Below are 20292 nucleotides of genomic sequence, written 5' to 3'. Positions count from 1 at the left end.
TTTAATTACAATTTCAAGTTCTTTCATAGATCTAGACCAGTAATGCCTTTGTCTTTAGTGGTCTCTGGTGATATATATATATAATTTCCAGCAATTTGTCCATTTCATTTCAGTTGTTGTTACTAGCATAAAGTCATTTACAGTATTCTCTTATTATAATTTGTGCATTATCTATATTGATCTTCCCTCTCTCATCCTGATAACCTGGTAACTGGTTATTTGTTCTGCTCTCTTTTCCATCCTGATCAGTCTAGGTATAAGTTTTTGGAAAGAATGATCTTTTCAATGATCAACTTTTTTTTTCAAATATTTTCTATTTTGTTTTTCTAAATTCTAGTTCATTGATTTTTTGCTTTTATTTTTATTATTGTCTTCCTTTTATTTACTTTGTGTTTAATATTCTCTTCTTTTTTAGTGGCTTAAATGGATACTTATGTCATTGATTTCAATCATTTATACTTTTCTAATATAAGCATACATTTTTCCCTTTAAATAATACTTTAATTGCACCTTACTAATTTTACTATGCCACAGTTCCATTTTTGTCTGGTTCAAATATATTTTTTAAAGATTTTATTTCTTCCTTTATTTATTTATTAGAGAGAAAGAGAGACAGAGAGCGCTCCTGCATGAGCACGAGATGGGCGGGGGGCAAAGGGAGAGGGAGAAGCAGGCTCCCTGTTGAGTGCAGAGCCTGATGTAGGGCTTGATCCCAGGACTCAGAGATTATGAGCTGAGCTGAAGGCAGATGCTTAACTGCATGAGTCACCCAGGCACCCCTTCTTCAAATATTTTTAATTTTTTTCTTGTAATATTATCTTGTTTCATTTTATGTAAATTCTAGTTAGTTAACATATGGTGTAATTAGTTTCAATTGTAGAATTTTAGAGATTCATCACTCACATATAATACCTGGTGCTTATGATAAAAAGAGCCCTCCTTAATCCCCATCACCCATTTAACCCATCCCCCCTCCCCGCCCCTCCAGCAGCGCTCAAGTTTGTTCCCTGTAGTTAAGAGTCTGTTTTATGGTTTGCCTCTTTCTCTCTTTTTTCCCCTATGTTAATCTGTTTTGTGTCTTAAATTCTACACAGGAGTGAAATCATATGGTATTTGTCTTTCTCTGACTGACTTATTTTGCTTAGCATAATATACTCTAATTCCATCCACATCGTTGCAAAAGGCAAATGATTGTTTTTGATGGCTGAGTAATATTCCAGTGTGTGTGTGTGTGTGTGTGTGTGTGTGTGTGTGTGTGTATTCCATTGTGGTATTTCTTTATCCAATTTCTTTATCCATTCATCGTTGATGGGTATTTGGGGTCTTTCCATAATTTGGCTATTGTTGATTTTGCTGCTATAAACATCAGGATGCCTTTGACTCAGTTCTTGTAATGTTATTTTTGACATTGGTTATTTAAAATGTTGCTGATTTGTTTCCAAATATTTCAGTATATTTCACATTTATTTCTGCTACTAGTTTCTAAATTCCTTAACTGTCAGAAAACATACTTGTATGATATCAATTTATTTAAATGTACTAGGTCTCACTTTATGATCTGTATTTTTAAATGTTCTGTTTGCATTTGACAATATATCTTCTTACTGTGTTTGTGTGTATATCTATATGTCTATATATAGATATAGATAGATACATAGATAGATGATAGATAGATAGATGATAGATAGATAGATATTCCACTATTCTATGGAGTAGTCTCTAAATATCAAATAAGTCAGCTAGTTGATTAGTATTGTTCACATCTTCTATATACTTACTGATTTCACAAATAATCTCTATTTCTGTGCTCTGTTCTCTCTATTTTATTCCATGTCTTTTGAAGCTCTGTTATATGTTTAAACATTTACCAACATAAGATCAGTATTATAAAAATTATTAAAGAACTTTGTTTAGGAATAAAATGATACCAGATAGAACTTTGAGTCCTTTTTTCTATTTTCAAATTTTGTCTTTAAGTTCACTAAATTATATTGACATATTTTCAAGTTCATTGATATTTTTCATTTTGCAATGTTTAATCTGCTGTCAAATCTACCAGAGTATTTTTCATCATCCTTTTTTTTATCCCTATAAGTTTGATGGAGGACTTTATTTTTGAGGTAAAATTGGTATAAATCATTATTAGTTTCAGGTGCATATCATAATAATTTGATTTTCATGTTCATTACAATGTGATCACCACAATAAGTCTAGTTACCATCTGTTACCATACAATGGTTTCCCTTCACCAATTTCACCCACCCCCAACACCCTTCCCCTTTGACATCCACCAGCCCATTCTTAGTATCAATGAGATTGTGTTCATTCCTTTTGTTTTTTAGGTTCTACATGTAAGCAAAATCATATGGTATTTATCTTTCTCTGACTGACTTATATCATTTAGCATAATACTTTTAGGGTCCGCTGATGATTGGGTTGCCTGGGTGGCTCAGCCATTAAGCGTCTGCCTTTGGCTCAGGTCATGATCCCAGGGTCCCGGGATCGAGCCCCGCATCAGCCTCCCTGCTCAGCGGGAAGCCTGCTTCTCCCTCTCACATTCCCCTTGCTTGTGTTCCCTCTCTTGCTGTCTCTGTCAAGTAAGTAAATAAAATCTTTAAAAAAAAAATACTTTTAGGGTCCATTTGTGTTGTCAAAAATGACAAGATTTCCTTCTTTTTCTATGGGATTTTTCTAGTTTTCTTCTTGTAATTGATTTATAGTTTCATATCATTGTGGTCAGAAAAGATGCTTGGTATGATTTCAGTCTTCTTAGTTGTACTGAGACTTGTTTGTGGCCTAATGCCATTTATCCTGGAGAATATTCTGTGTATACTTGAGAAGAATGTGTATTCTGCTTCTTTTCGATAGACTGTTCTGTATATATATATCTATTACGTCCATCTGGTCTAATGTATTGTGTAAGGCCAATGCTCCCTTATTGATTTTCTGTCTGGATGATAGATCTATTGGTGTAAATGAGGTATTAAAGTCCTCTACTACTATTGTATTGCTGTCAATTTCTAACTTCAGGTCTGTTAATACTTGCTATATATATTTAGGTGCTCCTATTTGGGGTACATAATTATATACAAATGTTATATCCTCTTTTTCGAATGACTCTTTTATCATTACATAATGCCCTTCCTTATGTTTTGTATAGTATTTTTGTTTTAAAGTCATCATTTTGTCTGAAAGAAGTACAGCTGTGCTAGCTTTGTTTTCATTTGCATTTGAATGGAATTTCTTTTTCTGTCCCTTCACTTTAAATCTCGGTGTGCCCATAGATCTGAAGTGGGTCTCTTATAGGCAACTTATCAATAGGTCTTGTTTTATCCATTCAGCCATTATATGTCTTTTGATTGGACAATTTAGTCCATTTGCATTTAAAATAATTATTGTTTCCTTTCCTAGGTTGATTAAGTCGTCAGCCATTATTTTTTCAATAAGTTTTCTGTTCCTTTCTCTTTCTCTTCTCCTTCTGGGACCCCATAATGTGAATATTACTCCACTTGATGTCCCATAGGTCCCATAAGCTGTCTTCACTTTTTAAAATTCTTTTTGTTGTTGTTGTTGTTGTTATTGTTGTTGTTGTTCCTTTTGGGTGAGCTCCACTGCCCTGTCTTCCAGGTTGCTGATCTGTTCTGCTTCATCAAAACTGTGGTTGAAATTCTTTACTGTATTCTTTTCGGGTTAGTTATTGTATTCTTCGGTTCCATGACCTGTGTTTGATACTTTCTTATATTTTCTGTCTGTTTGATGTTCTTACTGTGTTTGTCCATTCTTCTCCCAGTTCAGTGAGCATCTTTATGACCATTACTTTTAACTCTTTGTCAGGTAAATTACTTATCTCTATTTCAATAAGGATTTTTTCTTTTCTGAGGTTTTATGTTGTTCTTTTTTTTTTAATGTATTCTTGTTTTCTCATTTTGTTTTTCTGTATTTTTTTAAAGATTTTATTTATTTATTTGACAGAGACAGCCAGCAAGAGAGGGAACACAAGCAGGGGGAGTGGGAGAGGAAGAAGCAGGCTCCTAGTATTGGAGCCTGATGTGGGGCTCGATCCCAGAACGCTGGGATCACGTCCTGAGCCAAAGGCAGATGCTTAACAACTGTGCCACCCAGGCACCCCTGTTTTTCTGTATATTTTTGTTTCTGTGTATTACATGAAACAGCTATCTCTCCCATTCTAAAAGGAGTGACCTTGTGTAGGTGATGAAACTTTTTGTTCAACATGGCCCTAGTTCTTGGTTGTCTCTTGAACTTTAAGTTTACCTTTGTAGTCTGACTTATTCATAATAGGGGAGAGCACAAGGGTGGAATGAACAGCTTGCTGCAGTAGGGTCTAGGGAGATGTAGCATGTGGGCAGGGTGAGCCTCCTGGCTTCAGAAAGGCTCTGGGGGATTCCAGAGGGGGCCCAGGACAGGAGTGAGCTCACTGGCAATAGTAAGTCCACTGGAGCATGTGGGCAGGGCAAGCCAGGCAGCTGCAGCAGGGCTATAGGAGAGCAGCTGCAGCAGGACTATGTGGGGCAAGCCCTACAATACTAGCAAGGTTGAATGAGAATGCAAAAATGGTGCCCACCAGCATTTTCTCTGCTTGAGAAAGTCCTACCAGACTCCTGGGTCTCCAGCACATGCTAATGAATGTCCATTGCATATAGAAAGTTGTTTTCCAAACTACATTTTTTTGCAGATTCCTGGGGTAAGTCTGTAAGACCTAAAAGCAGCCTTTCCATTTCTCACCTTTTGGATGTCTGGAGTATAAGACTTTTTGCTTTGCAGAGTCAAATATTTTGGATGTTCATCTCTCTGGTATAAATTCCAAGGTTTGGAGAGCCTGATACATGGCATAAGCCCCACACTTCTCAGGGAAAAATGCCAAATTTGTGAGGTCCCTCCAAATTGTGATTTGCTATGTTGAGGGTAGGGATTTTGGTGAGATTATGTCTCTGCCTCTCTTACCTGTCTCAATGTAGCCCTTTTAACTTTTGTTGTGGAGAAGTTCTTAAGCTAGTTTTCCAGTATTTTTCAAGGGGAATTGATCCTTGTGTAGCTGAAGATTTGGTGTGTCCATGGGAGGAGTCGAGTTCAGAGCCTTCCTACACCACTATCTTGAACTTCCCCTCCATGTACTCAATGTTTATTATACATTCTACGATAGAGGACTTTATCTTTTCTTCCATTCCTCTTACAATGCTCGTATTTTACTTCCTTTGAACATATAGAATATATTCTAATAGTTATTTTAACAATCTTTTCTCCTAATTCTATCATCTGTGTCATTTCTGGATCTTTTAATTGATTAAATTTTCTCTTTGTTGTGTGTCATATTTTCCCGCTTATATACTATACTGGTGATTTTTGATTGAGTGCCAGGTATTAATGATTTTATGTTTTGGAGTACTGGATATTCTTGTATACTCTTACTCTATTTTTAGATATAAGAAGTAACTTGGGAAAAGTTTGATCATCTGAGGATAGCTTTTAGGCTCTTTTAGTGGATCCAGAGCAATCTTCATTTTAGGGCTAACTTGGTTCCATTACTGAAGTAATATTCTTCTAAGGAGGTGACAATGTTCTGCATTTTAGGTCTTTATACCCTGTATGTTTGAGATGCAAATTATTCCTGGTTCTGGGATTGTTGTTCTTTACTTTTTCCTATGCTGGGAAATCCTTACTGGCATGCAGTCACTAATCAGTAGTTAGTCAAAGATTGGTTGGGGATGCACTGCAGATCTCTCTACCCTCTTTCTTGTGCAGCTGTCTTTTCTTATATTCTCTGATCCACAAATTCTGGTACCTTAACTTCCTCCAACTGAGAACTCTGCCTGGCTGTGTTTGAGTTCTGCCTCTATGAGCTATATCTTGGAAACTCTCTTCAAGTAGTAGGCTGTGGTGGTCTTTAGAGGTCAGTGTCATGAGCTACTTGTTCATTAGCGTTTGAAAACTGTTATTTAATAAGTGTCTATTGTTGTGTGCTGTTTACAGTGGGAGGGTAGATATGGTCCCTGTTACTCCATTATGTTTAAAAGTGGAATTGTGCTCTCTTCTTTATCACTTCCACTAATCCCTGATTCTAATCCCTATTTTCTCATGCCTAGAAAAGGGGTACTTAGAGAAGTGGTTTTCATTTTTAAGTATAGGTTTACATAATTCCATCAGAATTCCTTGGGAGTCTTTTTCAGACACAACATTCCTCAGAAGTGGACTATGAATAATAACAAGTATATTCTATATCACAAGTTTATTAGGAGAGTAGTATTAAAGAGTTATTACTTTGGTTACATCTCTTGCTGATATTTTTAAATTGAGCTCTTGAAGGGACCATAGTCTTTACATACGGATTTCCTCTAAATCTCTTCAAGATCTGCCCAACCACTTCAGAGCCCGAATCACAAATGTCTTTTTTTATTCCCATGAAAATTTCCAGAGTATTTCACCCATCTTCTTTTTCCTTCTTTCCTACTATAGTATATCTCTTCTTGCCTCTACCCAGCACACAAAAAGTTATGAATAAATTCATTAATGGGATCTACCTTATCTTCTGTTACTGCTCTTACTGCCAGTCATATTATGAATTCTTCATGATAGGTAACCACGTCTCACTCATTTGCTATACTTCAAACATTTAGCACAATATTCCAAATGAGATAGGGAAATAATTCTCTTNTTGGAGCCTGATGTGGGGCTCGATCCCAGAACGCTGGGATCACGTCCTGAGCCAAAGGCAGATGCTTAACAACTGTGCCACCCAGGCACCCCTGTTTTTCTGTATATTTTTGTTTCTGTGTATTACATGAAACAGCTATCTCTCCCATTCTAAAAGGAGTGACCTTGTGTAGGTGATGAAACTTTTTGTTCAACATGGCCCTAGTTCTTGGTTGTCTCTTGAACTTTAAGTTTACCTTTGTAGTCTGACTTATTCATAATAGGGGAGAGCACAAGGGTGGAATGAACAGCTTGCTGCAGTAGGGTCTAGGGAGATGTAGCATGTGGGCAGGGTGAGCCTCCTGGCTTCAGAAAGGCTCTGGGGGATTCCAGAGGGGGCCCAGGACAGGAGTGAGCTCACTGGCAATAGTAAGTCCACTGGAGCATGTGGGCAGGGCAAGCCAGGCAGCTGCAGCAGGGCTATAGGAGAGCAGCTGCAGCAGGACTATGTGGGGCAAGCCCTACAATACTAGCAAGGTTGAATGAGAATGCAAAAATGGTGCCCACCAGCATTTTCTCTGCTTGAGAAAGTCCTACCAGACTCCTGGGTCTCCAGCACATGCTAATGAATGTCCATTGCATATAGAAAGTTGTTTTCCAAACTACATTTTTTTGCAGATTCCTGGGGTAAGTCTGTAAGACCTTTAAAAGCAGCCTTTCCATTTCTCACCTTTTGGATGTCTGGGGTATAAGACTTTTTGCTTTGCAGAGTCAAATATTTTGGATGTTCATCTCTCTGGTATAAATTCCAAGGGTTGGAGAGCCTGATACATGGCATAAGCCCCACACTTCTCAGGGAAAAATGCCAAATTTGTGAGGTCCCTCCAAATTGTGATTTGCTATGTTGAGGGTAGGGATTTTGGTGAGATTATGTCTCTGCCTCTCTTACCTGTCTCAATGTAGCCCTTTTAACTTTTGTTGTGGAGAAGTTCTTAAGCTAGTTTTCCAGTATTTTTCAAGGGGAATTGATCCTTGTGTAGCTGAAGATTTGGTGTGTCCATGGGAGGAGTCGAGTTCAGAGCCTTCCTACACCACTATCTTGAACTTCCCCTCCATGTACTCAATGTTTATTATACATTCTACGATAGAGGACTTTATCTTTTCTTCCATTCCTCTTACAATGCTCGTATTTTACTTCCTTTGAACATATAGAATATATTCTAATAGTTATTTTAACAATCTTTTCTCCTAATTCTATCATCTGTGTCATTTCTGGATCTTTTAATTGATTAAATTTTCTCTTTGTTGTGTGTCATATTTTCCCGCTTATATACTATACTGGTGATTTTTGATTGAGTGCCAGGTATTAATGATTTTATGTTTTGGAGTACTGGATATTCTTGTATACTCTTACTCTATTTTTAGATATAAGAAGTAACTTGGGAAAAGTTTGATCATCTGAGGATAGCTTTTAGGCTCTTTTAGTGGATCCAGAGCAATCTTCATTTTAGGGCTAACTTGGTTCCATTACTGAAGTAATATTCTTCTAAGGAGGTGACAATGTTCTGCATTTTAGGTCTTTATACTCTGTATGGTTGAGATGCAAATTATTCCTGGTTCTGGGATTGTTGTTCTTTACTTTTTCCTATGCTGGGAAATCCTTATGGCATGCAGTCACTAATCAGTAGTTAGTCAAAGATTGGTTGGGGATGCACTGCAGATCTCTCTACCCTCTTTCTTGTGCAGCTGTCTTTTCTTATATTCTCTGATCCACAAATTCTGGTACCTTAACTTCCTCCAACTGAGAACTCTGCCTGGCTGTGTTTGAGTTCTGCCTCTATGAGCTATATCTTGGAAACTCTCTTCAAGTAGTAGGCTGTGGTGGTCTTTAGAGGTCAGTGTCATGAGCTACTTGTTCATTAGCGTTTGAAAACTGTTATTTAATAAGTGTCTATTGTTGTGTGCTGTTTACAGTGGGAGGGTAGATATGGTCCCTGTTACTCCATTATGTTTAAAAGTGGAATTGTGCTCTCTTCTTTATCACTTCCACTAATCCCTGATTCTAATCCCTATTTTCTCATGCCTAGAAAAGGGGTACTTAGAGAAGTGGTTTGCATTTTTAAGTATAGGTTTACATAATTCCATCAGAATTCCTTGGGAGTCTTTTTCAGACACAACATTCCTCAGAAGTGGACTATGAATAATAACAAGTATATTCTATATCACAAGGTTATTAGGAGAGTAGTATTAAAGAGTTATTACTTTGGTTACATCTCTTGCTGATATTTTTAAATTGAGCTCTTGAAGGGACCATAGTCTTTACATACGGATTTCCTCTAAATCTCTTCAAGATCTGCCCAACCACTTCAGAGCCCGAATCACAAATGTCTTTTTTTATTCCCATGAAAATTTCCAGAGTATTTCACCCATCTTCTTTTTCCTTCTCTCCTACTATAGTATATCTCTTCTTGCCTCTACCCAGCACACAAAAAGTTATGAATAAATTCATTAATGGGATCTACCTTATCTTCTGTTACTGCTCTTACTGCCAGTCATATTATGAATTCTTCATGATAGGTAACCACGTCTCACTCATTTGCTATACTTCAAACATTTAGCACAATATTCCAAATGAGATAGGGAAATAATTCTCTTTATCAGAAAGAACACTAGAATGTAGTTAATCTGCTTCTTATATTACTGTGTAAATCTAGATTTCTTCATCTGTGAGTTTAAGGGTGGGAAAATCATACTAAAAATTTTAGTTCTCCAATCTGTGAATGAGGGTAGGAGGGAAAATGGACATATGAGCTAATTGTGAGTTTTGAACCAAGTAGAATAAATAAGGAAATTGTCTTATAAGCCATAAATTGCTTAATCTCCTAGTGTATTATTATTATTATTATTGTTATTCTACAAATTAATACTTTCTACTGGCTAGAGTAAAAAATATATTGTATTACTAATTGCTGTGAAAGTTCTAGCTATATGTTATATTCTAGACAAAATTGCTAAACATCATTTTTATTATGTTTTAGATTAATAAAAATATTAAAAATTATGAAATAGAGCAATATATGTATCATATATATATATTAGTATTTTACAAATGCTACTTACGCACCCCACTCTTATGCAATTTTTGCACATTCGTGATATCTTTAGCGATGTCAATAGAAACTGGAAAACCAGATGTTAAAGAGTCATAGAAGGATAAGTATTATATTAAGATACGTGCCAATGCTTTCTGGAAAATGAAACCAGAATTCACTGGAAAGATCATTTAGTGTATTGAAGAAATGTGCTCTTTCATTCTAGGAAATATTTATTATAATCCTTTCAGAATTTTTTTTTTTAATTTAAACTTGTATGGGCAAATAGATATCCCATCCCTTAAGGAAAGATCTTAAACATTTTACATTAGCGGGCCTTACAATCAATTCAATCCTTCAAAATACCATTATAAGAAAAATATAGAAGGGAAAGTAAAGGAGAAAGAAAAAGAGAAGGAAGAAGAGGAAATGAGGAGAATAAACTAGAATGGAAGGGAATATACAGTAAAAGAAGGTTTCACACGTATTAAGGGAATATACAGTAAAAGAAGGTTTCACACGTATTAAGGGGAATTGTAGAAATTATTTAAGATTTAAGTATATTTAAGGTATTTCTTACAGTAAGTTATAGAGAAAGTTTGAAAGACGTTTTTATAGATAAAAACTAGAAGTGGAGGAGAGTGAAGACTCAGAAAGAACTTGGAAAATATTGCAAATTATTTATGTCTAAGAGGGAATATAACTAAGAGAAGTAGTTTCTTCTCATTCATAAATTAAATCATCCTGTTCAGCATAATTTCTCTAACTGCATTTGCACATAAGTGTCATCTTACCCTCTTATCAGTAGTACTTATTACAATATAAATTGGTAACATAGTTTAATTGCATTTACTTTGAAACTTCTTTAAAGAATGTTCCCATAGAAATTCTCTTAAAAGTGTCCTAAGAACCTAGTAAATAAATACGTGTTGACCTCACCAACTTAAAAAGTGTATATGGAATTAAAATCAGCAAAACAAAATTTTTTTTCTAATAAAGTAAAAATTGAACCAGTATGTTTTTTCTTTGCCTAAGATCAGTGTTAAGATTTCAACATAGCTCAAATGTTATTCTTGTCTCTAAATTCAAATCAATTTTCAAGTATAATTTTACTATCTAGTAATTGGGTTTTACTGGGCTACTAAAAGTATACTTGTGATTAGAATATAGGTTTGTCTATCCAAACCACATAATGATTAACAACTACTGATCAAATAATTGAGTACAATATCCTCTGAGTTATGAAGTCAGATTTATGAAGATCAACCTCTGTTTTCTTCTTTAGGAATGGCAAGTTCATTGAAGAAAATGAGAAGTACGTATTGAAAGGAAGCAATACAGAACTCACTGTCAGGAACATAATTAATAGTGATGGGGGTCCTTATATCTGCAGGGCCACAAATAAAGCAGGAGAAGATGAAAAGCAGGCATTTCTCCAGGTCTTTGGTAAGTATTGTAGCATAGTGGTTAAACTTATGATGTCTACAGGGTGGTCTGAGTCAAATTCTACTCTGTCACTTATATGTCACTAACTTTCTAAAATTAAATCTGTTTTCTCATCTGAAATATATTTTAGCATTGCAGCTACCAGATAGAATTATTTTAAGAAATTACATGAAATGATACATGTATATTCTTATAAAATATTGGCTGACTGATAACAGAAGATGGAAGAAAATTACTTTAAATTATACATACTGGGATCTGTTATAACTTATAGATAATTTATATTTACATATATATGGGTTGGTCTTCATAAATCTTTAAGTGACACATGTTGAGATTTGTTTTACTTTTAAAATGCTTCAAAACAACACATCTATAAAGCTATAATTAGGAAATATTGACCTGTAACTATAAGAAAATACTCCCCTATCATTCTATTAAAAGGAAATATAATATAAATATCTTCCGTATTTACCAAAAGCCATATTGCCTTCTTTGGGGAACTTACAGAAAGTAGAGAACTAGTAAGGTGTTTGTGTTTTTGTGTTTTTTGTTTTTAATTGATTTAGCTTCCATTTAGTTTGTAAGAAGAAAAGCAATTTAGTGGTGTATTTGGAATATATCATTGTCTTTAAAAAGCCTAACACAAAATTATATGCACTAATAACATTTAATGTGTTCTCTCCATTTTTCAAAACACTGTTATCAAAATCCTTTCACAACAAAGAGGGGAGGTGGGAAGAAAGGAAGGAAAATTCTGTGAAAGTAAGAAGGACCACAGTTATGTAGAGGAAAGAGTAAATAAATTTAAAACTGTTCAAAATTATAGAAAGCCACTTAACTCATTTTAGCAGTATTCCCCACTTAAAATTGTTCTCTTTAGAACCTGCACTAAATAAATATGACTCAGTATAAAAATAAATAAATAAATTACAAACAATAGTTTCTGAGATAATCCCAAAGGGTAGATATTCTCAATTTACATCAAGGAGCTAATATGAAATACTATATAGTCATTTTTTTTTTATTAGGGTGGCAGTGAGTGAGAACAAAGAGATAAACAAAAGAAAGATTCTAATATTTTCATCTTTTCAAATGGAAAATGCTTCATGATATGCTACATCACTGTTGTAATCACTTTTTTATAATAACACTAAACAAGTTTGCATTGTGCCGGAAACAAAATCAAATATATATAGTAGAAATCCAACTAAATCCATTAAAGTCAATGGAGTAAACACTGAGTTGTTAAAAATTATACATGCCGTATTTCCAATATTAGGAACCTAGTTTTCTAAGATTAAAAACAACTTAATTATATCCCATGTTTAATTACATTTAAAGATTAAATAAACTGTTACTTTTCTGAAATACCAAGTGCTGGCTTTCATCCCTTTTAAGTTCTACCATGTAAAAATTTAAGAAATGCAGATAATACAGACTTTACAATCATAAAGCTCTGTGGTATCATGTAAATTTGTGGATGAACATAATTTTTAATATAAAGATAATTTAAATTAGTAGACATGATGTTTTTTCTCATTACTGATGTCATAATTATAAAGAAATGATTAGTTACAATGCCTAAAATATTGTTAAAATAAACTGAAGAAAAAATAAGTCAATTGGAATAATATAAGAAACTAACATATATATATTTACTTCATAAATATTTTAAATGTGCATAATTATACTTGCTACATATTCAAGATATAATCATCATTTTCCTTCTTGGGTGAAATTATTTTTACAGCTTAAGAGATAACCACTAAATAAGCAGATGTCGCACATAAACACACACACACTCATAAACTTAAGCACCATGTGGCTTTAAAAGAGGAAATTTTAATTTTGTAGGTTTAAGAGAGTAAAAAATAAAGGTCTTTTAAATTACAAAATTTCAAAAGGAATTTTAATTTCTATGTTGCCTTCTAAGCCACTTTAAATTATTTTAATGATAATTGATGAGAATTGTTTTCTAAAGCTTTTTTCCTGTACTTTGTGAGTCTCTTGGCATTCCTTTTAAGCAAAGCATGCTGCTGTAAACTGCCACAAATAATTCTATTCTGTACTAATGTGGACTTAAATGCCCACTATGGCTTTTAAGTCTGTATGGTAATATTTTCCTCCCATACAGATTGAGTAATGTATATATTCTTTACAGTACAGCCTCACATAATACAGCTTAAAAATGAGACTACGTATGAGAATGGTGAAGTCACACTTCTATGTGAAGCAGAAGGCGAGCCTATTCCAGAAATCACTTGGAAAAGAGCAGTAGATGGCATCACATTTTCTGAAGGCGATAAGGTAATAGGAACTCAATATATAGTGATTTTCAATACCATTGTATTTTCAGAGTTTTGCATGTTATGAAATCTCACATTGGATTCCAGTTTACCAAGTAATTTGTAGAAATGCAAGAAATGGTTTAAATTTTAAAAAGGTAACTCTACCACAGTCAGCCTAAAAATAAGTGGAGGAGAAAAAAACGAAAGTGTGATATTTAAAGATGTTTTTCATTAAGCCACAAATCTTAGGTTGTTGATATTCTTATATTTGCTTACATGGACTTTTGGCATACATTGAATCTATAAATTTTGTTATTGAAATTTTAGCCCCCTTCCACCTCATGCTGTGAAAATGAAAGTCATTCCAATTCACCAGATTCTGCTGTCACCATTAACTCTTCACTCTTTAGAATTGTCTTTGTGCAATGGAAGGTTGGGTTTTTGCTTTCATGTAATTTAGACTCTAATAAAGAGAAATAAAAACAAACACAACAAAATGCAGCATTTTGGCAGTTGTCACTCCCATGTAAATTGGTGACCTGTCACCAGAATGCATTCAAATTACTAAGAAATTAATTAATAGATTTTCATTATTGTTATTTTTCATCATTATTCATATAAAACTCCAAAGTATGGACAAAAGTGAAACAGAAAGGAAAAGATAGTGAATTAGTGGTATGATGAATTGACATTTCACACATGTAAAAGAGAGATTAAGCTAACAGGTCTCTCTTACAGAACCCTTAATATTAAAGAGAAACCCCTTTAAACCTTTCATTAATTTAAATCAAGTTCTGCAAAAGACAGTGATTTCTACAGTGTAAGTACCTTTGACTTATCAACATTGATAGCAGAAAAATTTGAAACCAATTTATCTGAAAGACATTTTCTATCCCTCCAACTCATCATGTAGTTTTAAAAATGCTATAACTCCATAGAGTGACAAACAGCCATCTCCCTGCCTATTAACTATTTATTCTTTGCAAGAATTGTGTTCACATATATATGTATATACGTAGGTATCATACATATATATAAGATGTACATGATATGTATATCATATATATATATATATATATCACTTCTTTGCCTCATTTCCTCCCCATGATGGCATTTTTAAGAGTTTATCTTTTTTGGTAATAGTTATACTGTTTTGATATACTTATTTTTATATACAAATTGAAAATCAGATTTATAAAATATCAGATTTATAAAATATCTTCTGGCAACCCAGAGAAACTGTACAAACTTTGCTTTAACATTTTCTTAACAGAAAATCACAGATATTATTTAGATACAGTTGTCAAATCTGAAAGGAGTTATATTTCCATAAAATTATTTTAAATTATAAAAAAAAGACAATTAGAGAGGTGCATGGGTGGTTCATTTGGTTAAGCGTCTGCCTTTGGCTCAGGTCATGATCCTGGAGTCCCAGATCTAGCCCGATGTCAGGCTCCCCGTTCAGCTTCTCCCTTTCCTGCTCCCCCTGCTTGTGCTCTTTCTCTCTCTGTCAAATAAATAAATAAATAAATAAATAAAATCTTTAGAACAAAACAAAACAAAAAAAAACAATTAGATATTAAAAACTGTTATTAATTATAACTTCATATTCCTAACTCATGCTTTCATTATATTCTTGTCCACTGTAAAATTCCTAAAAGTTCTCATTTTTTTTCATTAGTAGCTGTTATTGATTAATGATTTGATATAAAGTTATTTAAAAATATGGAATGCTTCACAAATTTGCCTGTCGTCCTTACTCAAGGGCCATGATAATCTTCTCTGTATCATTCCAATTTTAGTATATGTGCTGCTGAAGCAAGCAAGCCAGCACCTAAAACTTCTCATCTTAAAGATAGTGTTTGCTCTTCATTTAATAGATGTTTCCTTATGTGTATACCAAATATGAGAGACAGATTATATTCGGTTATTTTATCATGAAAAGTTGTCAAGTAACCAGAAGGCTGGGATATTTTTTTATACTCTGTAAACCCCAGATCACCCAAAACTATATTACAGCAATTTCTTCTCTAGTAGTTATGAAGAATAATAACTAGCTTTGTTTGAATAGAACTTTCTCTATTAAAATACTTATCTTTTTTTTTGGTTTATTTGATAGAAAACAATTATAGAAACCCATGTATGCTTTTGTTTTTTCAAATGTAACTTTTATCCAGTGGATAAAGAAATTAAAGTTATTCACTTTCTATCATGACATTTCTCCAAAATTATTTTAAGATATCATATCTTATTTTCTGCATAGTAAGCCTCATTTCTCCTAACATGACTAGTTTCTTCAACAGCCAAAATTCAAAAACGGAATGGTTGACCTGAGCTTTGAAGTAAGACATATCTAGTTTGAATCTCAACTCTGCCATTTGGCAATATTATCTGAACTCTTATTAATAGGAGTTTCTTCATCTTTAAAATGTAGATAATAATATTTAGTTCCCTTAAAGGTATAAGAAATCTGAGTATACCAAACTCTTTACATTTTGTAAATATTCAGTATGTTTATTTTTTCTTTGTTGTATTACTTGCTTATTTTACACAATTTTCAAGGCATAGTTTATCTTATTTCTGTTATTCTGAATAAATTCTAGTTGTTACTGGCTCCATAAAATCTGGTACCTAAGATTTGATTAAACGCTATCACAGAGTATATTCAGATCATTTTCTCTTGTCATGGAAAGCATGAGATTGTACTTTCCACAAGAATCACTTGGAAAGCTTGTTAAAGTGCACTTTCTAGAACCCCACTCCCTGAGGTTGATTTAGTATGTTTAACACAGGACCTAGAAGTACATATTTAATAAACTCATAAGGTTGGTATCATATGGAGTGACTTCAGGCCATAATCTGGAAGACAATTGTCTAAGTCACATGAAATTTAACAGCTAATCCTGTCAACAGAAAAATGCTCTTAACGCATTACTTGGCACCTGATAGAGCCTTGGGAAATACAGAACAAAACAAATCAGAACTTCCCATCATGCATACACTATCAAAAATTTTGATGAAACTGCTCATTGTGTAAGTCATAGACAGTGAAGCAGCATCAACGCAATGTGGCTCTTATTAATAACTTCATCCAAAAATATGACAGTGCACTTAGCAAATATGTTCAACAGTGTAGATTTTCAAAGGATGGGGTCTCAATTAATAGTATCTCCTTTCCTTCCCTAAATTCTCAATCACCAGAGAAGACAAAAGAAATAAAAAGGAATTAAATGTTATGTGGCTTAAATCTGCAGGTAGGTGAATGTTCTTAAACCATGCTAGAGAACTAGACAGACTTACCCAGCACAGTCCTGAGTAGCATTAGACCTTGTAGCCCCCCGCCCCCACTGTGGGAGACTAGATATCACTGCCAAGGTTACCATCATGGCTGAGAGCAAGGGAGAACCTGTGGTCTCTACGGGATGGTTCTTTTTGAAAATTAAAAAAAAAAGAGAGAGTGGCTAGGAAAATCTTATTTAGTATGATGCCCCCACAGTTACCAATCAAACATCTGCCTGGTTCTCATGGGGAAGAGTAATTAAGGAGTTGGAAAGTCCAGAACTGGTACGTTCACAGAGCTCCCTTCCCATGGAATAAATGTTAGGAGTCCATGAGAAGTGTTCACTGCCTGACAAATTTTATGTTATTAACATCTTAATAAGCACTGTATATACGTTGTTGCAATTTAACTTCTGGTATTCTTACTGCATGGTAAATGACCCCAAAACATAGTGGAACAGAACAACCATTTTCTTTTGCTCATGATTATGTGGATCAGGTCACATGTATATGTTTTCTGTATCTATAGTTTGTAGAAGAATTGAACTATGTATATTAGTATACCATAAAATATCCTTGCATGATACAGCATCCTTCATAAATGACAACAAAAAATATGGTGCTTAAATACAGAGTTCTTTTAAACTCACAACTATTTCATCTAACCCACTTTAATGCATCTTATCTACATTTAAAATAGTATATGTGATTTTTACAACTTCAGATAATTTCAAAAAAATGTGTAGAATGTAAGAAAGAGAGTATTCACTTGCTTTAAAATCTTTTCGTAATATTTATTTCAGAATAATGTTTTTTTCGTCATTTTACTGTTAAAGAAATTTCACAGTTTTCACTAACTTTTAGTTACACATTTATTGAAAATTTCTAGACACTTTACTTTAGTGCAACTTAAGTATTATTTATGATTTTCTATAAAAATATTGATTTACCAGGGTTACCCAGAAATTCATTACACTGACAGCTTAATATTAGCACATTATTTTGGAGTCATTTGAGATACATTTGTTTATAAAAATCAGAAATCCCTAGCCTCTTCATTTAATAGATACTATACACATAATCTTAATAATATTTAAATGTATATAACAAAGTTTAGGACAAAACCAAAGCTATTGTTGTAGAATATAAAACAGCCATGAATTAAAACTTATAAATTGTTTTGTAATTTATAAACTAAGCAATCTAATTTTTTTATATTAAAATCTTTATTTTTAAAATAAAACCATGCTTCTTTCATACAGTTAATCTATGGATTATGTAAGATTATGTTTCTACAGTGTTTGACAGAGACCCTGGCATTAATACCTGTCATTGGTTTTGAACCAGTTTCTTTACATCATTCCTTCTTATCATTCTTATTAACCAATAAATGTTAGTATATATAAGATTATAGGTATTGATGAATAGTAGGGAAGTCATGCAAAATGTCGCACAAATCAAAGTTAATCTTAATTTTGTCACTTTGGTGGGTCATTCATTATATTAATTCTTATAGCCGACCTCAGTCTTTGCATGTCTAAATCAAGATAATAAGATGTCCCTGTAAAAGTTTCTGAAGGTGAAATGAAAGTCCACATAACAATATCCCAGACACAAATCAAACATCTTAAAGTGTTAGTTTCTCTTGTCCTTGGAGGTATCCAGTCTTCAGATATTTTATGCATGGGGAAATGATCATATCAATTCCCTGTTAATGACTGCTGTCACAAAGGGAACCAGATTAAAAAAAATTGTGTGAGCATGGTTATATGCCCTATGAAAATCACAAGAACAGTAGAATGGTGTTATAGCTGTTATAGGTTGTGCTTCTATGACATAGCTATCTTTAGAAATTTACTGTAAAATCATCTCTAGCAATATCAATTCCAAATCTTATAACTATATATCACAACCCTCATGGAAATTGACAATGTCCAGAATCTGCATTTGAATATTCATCTCGCTCACTGTATGTTTGATGTCAATCTCCATCCTTACAGGGAAGCATAGATGAGGGCTCAAACTTCCTATGTTGGGTGAGGATAGATTCTCATGCTACAGAAAGGCTGGTCCTTTTTCTCATGAGACACAAAATACCACAGATTTCTTTCTGCTCTCTCGGGTCTCTCTTCTTCCCCAACCCCAAATTTTCCTCTCTAGGAAGTGATTCATATTTTGCCTTCTTTTGAGCCCATGTAGACCTCCCACATTACATAGTGATAAATATTGATTCTAAATAGACTCTTTCACATTGTAAGAAAGACTAAACAGATCATTAAAATGGGAAGGAAAAAAAAATGCTGCACTCCACAAAGGAAAATTACTCAACAGTGCCTTGTCCATAAATTTTCAAAATAGGATTTTATAGTCATCTGATAATCTGGTGTCTTTTAAACATTTTTAAAGAAATATTATTACTTGTTATTTTGAGAGTAAATGGAAGTAAAAAGATCTCCAGGGAGCAATTTTACTTCTAGAATTCTTACAAAATGGTAAACATAACAGCATGCAAACCTGCCTATGTGAATAAAATGTTTTATATAATAATTATAAAGTGTTTATAATACTGTCTAGGAGATGACATCTCACATGTGCCTCTTATCTACTCTTAAGATACAGAATCTATAATTATTTTATTTCTGGTATACTTGTCCTGCATAGTAAATTATAGGCCTTCCTCTACTGGAAATTAATCCCACCCTACGTTGAATAAGAAGTATTTGAAATGTATAGTAATAAGTTATAACTGTCTTAAAGCAGAATTTCTTAAACTTCAGTCATTAGAGAGCTTCATCTCTCTTTTTCTTTTTTTTATTTAAATTCAATTAGCCAACATATAGTACATCATTAGTTGTTCTGTAGTGTTCAGATGATTCATCAGTTGCATATAACACCCGGTGCTCATCACATCACATGCTCTCCTTAATGCCTATCACCCAGTTACCCCATCCCCTTTCCCATCTCCCCTCCAACAACCCTCAGTTTCCCGGAGTCAAGAGTCTCTCATGGTTTGTCTCCCTCTCTGATTTCTTCCCATTAGTTTTTCTCCTTTCCCCTATAATCCTCTGTGCTGTTTCTTATATTCCACATAAATAGTGAAACCATTTAATAATTGTCTTTCTCTGATTGACTTCATCTCTTTTGTATTCAGGTGCTGCCTGACTGTTACACACTTAATTATTTTTCTTTAAATTGAATTAGTTTTTCATTTATTCTAATCCTACCCAAAAATATCAGTGGAATCAAAAGTATGAATATACACTAGTTATACTTTTAAATATCATTAAATAAATATAAAACTATAAAATAAAAATTGTTTTTCAAATTCATACCAAACCTAACGTGTACCTTCACTGGTACACAGACCATACTTTTAAGATCACTGCTTTTGTGTCAAACATGGTTTGAATTATCATGATATAAAGTTTAGTTATGAAATTTTGGGGAGTGGAGCACATTCAAACATATTCTGATTAGGACAGAAATCCATTCTCTGTCCTCCTATTGATGGGACCAAGCACTTCACTCCAGTAAAT

At 33.6% G+C, this 20292-nt stretch overlaps 1 protein-coding gene and 1 non-coding gene across 3 annotated transcripts in view; one reads left to right on the top strand and one right to left on the bottom strand.

Moving 5' to 3' along the window:
• NCAM2 (neural cell adhesion molecule 2) overlaps positions 1–20292 on the top strand; it is a 523501-nt gene that overhangs the window by 343093 nt on the left and 160116 nt on the right. For both annotated transcript variants that reach the window (XM_034656641.1, XM_034656649.1), the window contains exons 7-8: positions 11026–11186; positions 13351–13496. In XM_034656641.1, coding sequence (XP_034512532.1) covers positions 11026–11186; positions 13351–13496 — 307 coding nt within the window. The remainder of the gene's footprint in view (positions 1–11025; positions 11187–13350; positions 13497–20292) is intronic.
• On the bottom strand, positions 15197–15299 carry LOC117795442. The gene has a single exon (XR_004619470.1). It is a non-coding gene; the product is annotated as a U6 spliceosomal RNA (small nuclear RNA).

This window comes from Ailuropoda melanoleuca, chromosome 1 (assembly GCF_002007445.2).
Source record: "Ailuropoda melanoleuca isolate Jingjing chromosome 1, ASM200744v2, whole genome shotgun sequence".
In the NCBI taxonomy this organism is placed as follows: domain Eukaryota; kingdom Metazoa; phylum Chordata; class Mammalia; order Carnivora; family Ursidae; genus Ailuropoda; species Ailuropoda melanoleuca.
This window is presented reverse-complemented; position numbering and strand designations above follow the sequence as displayed.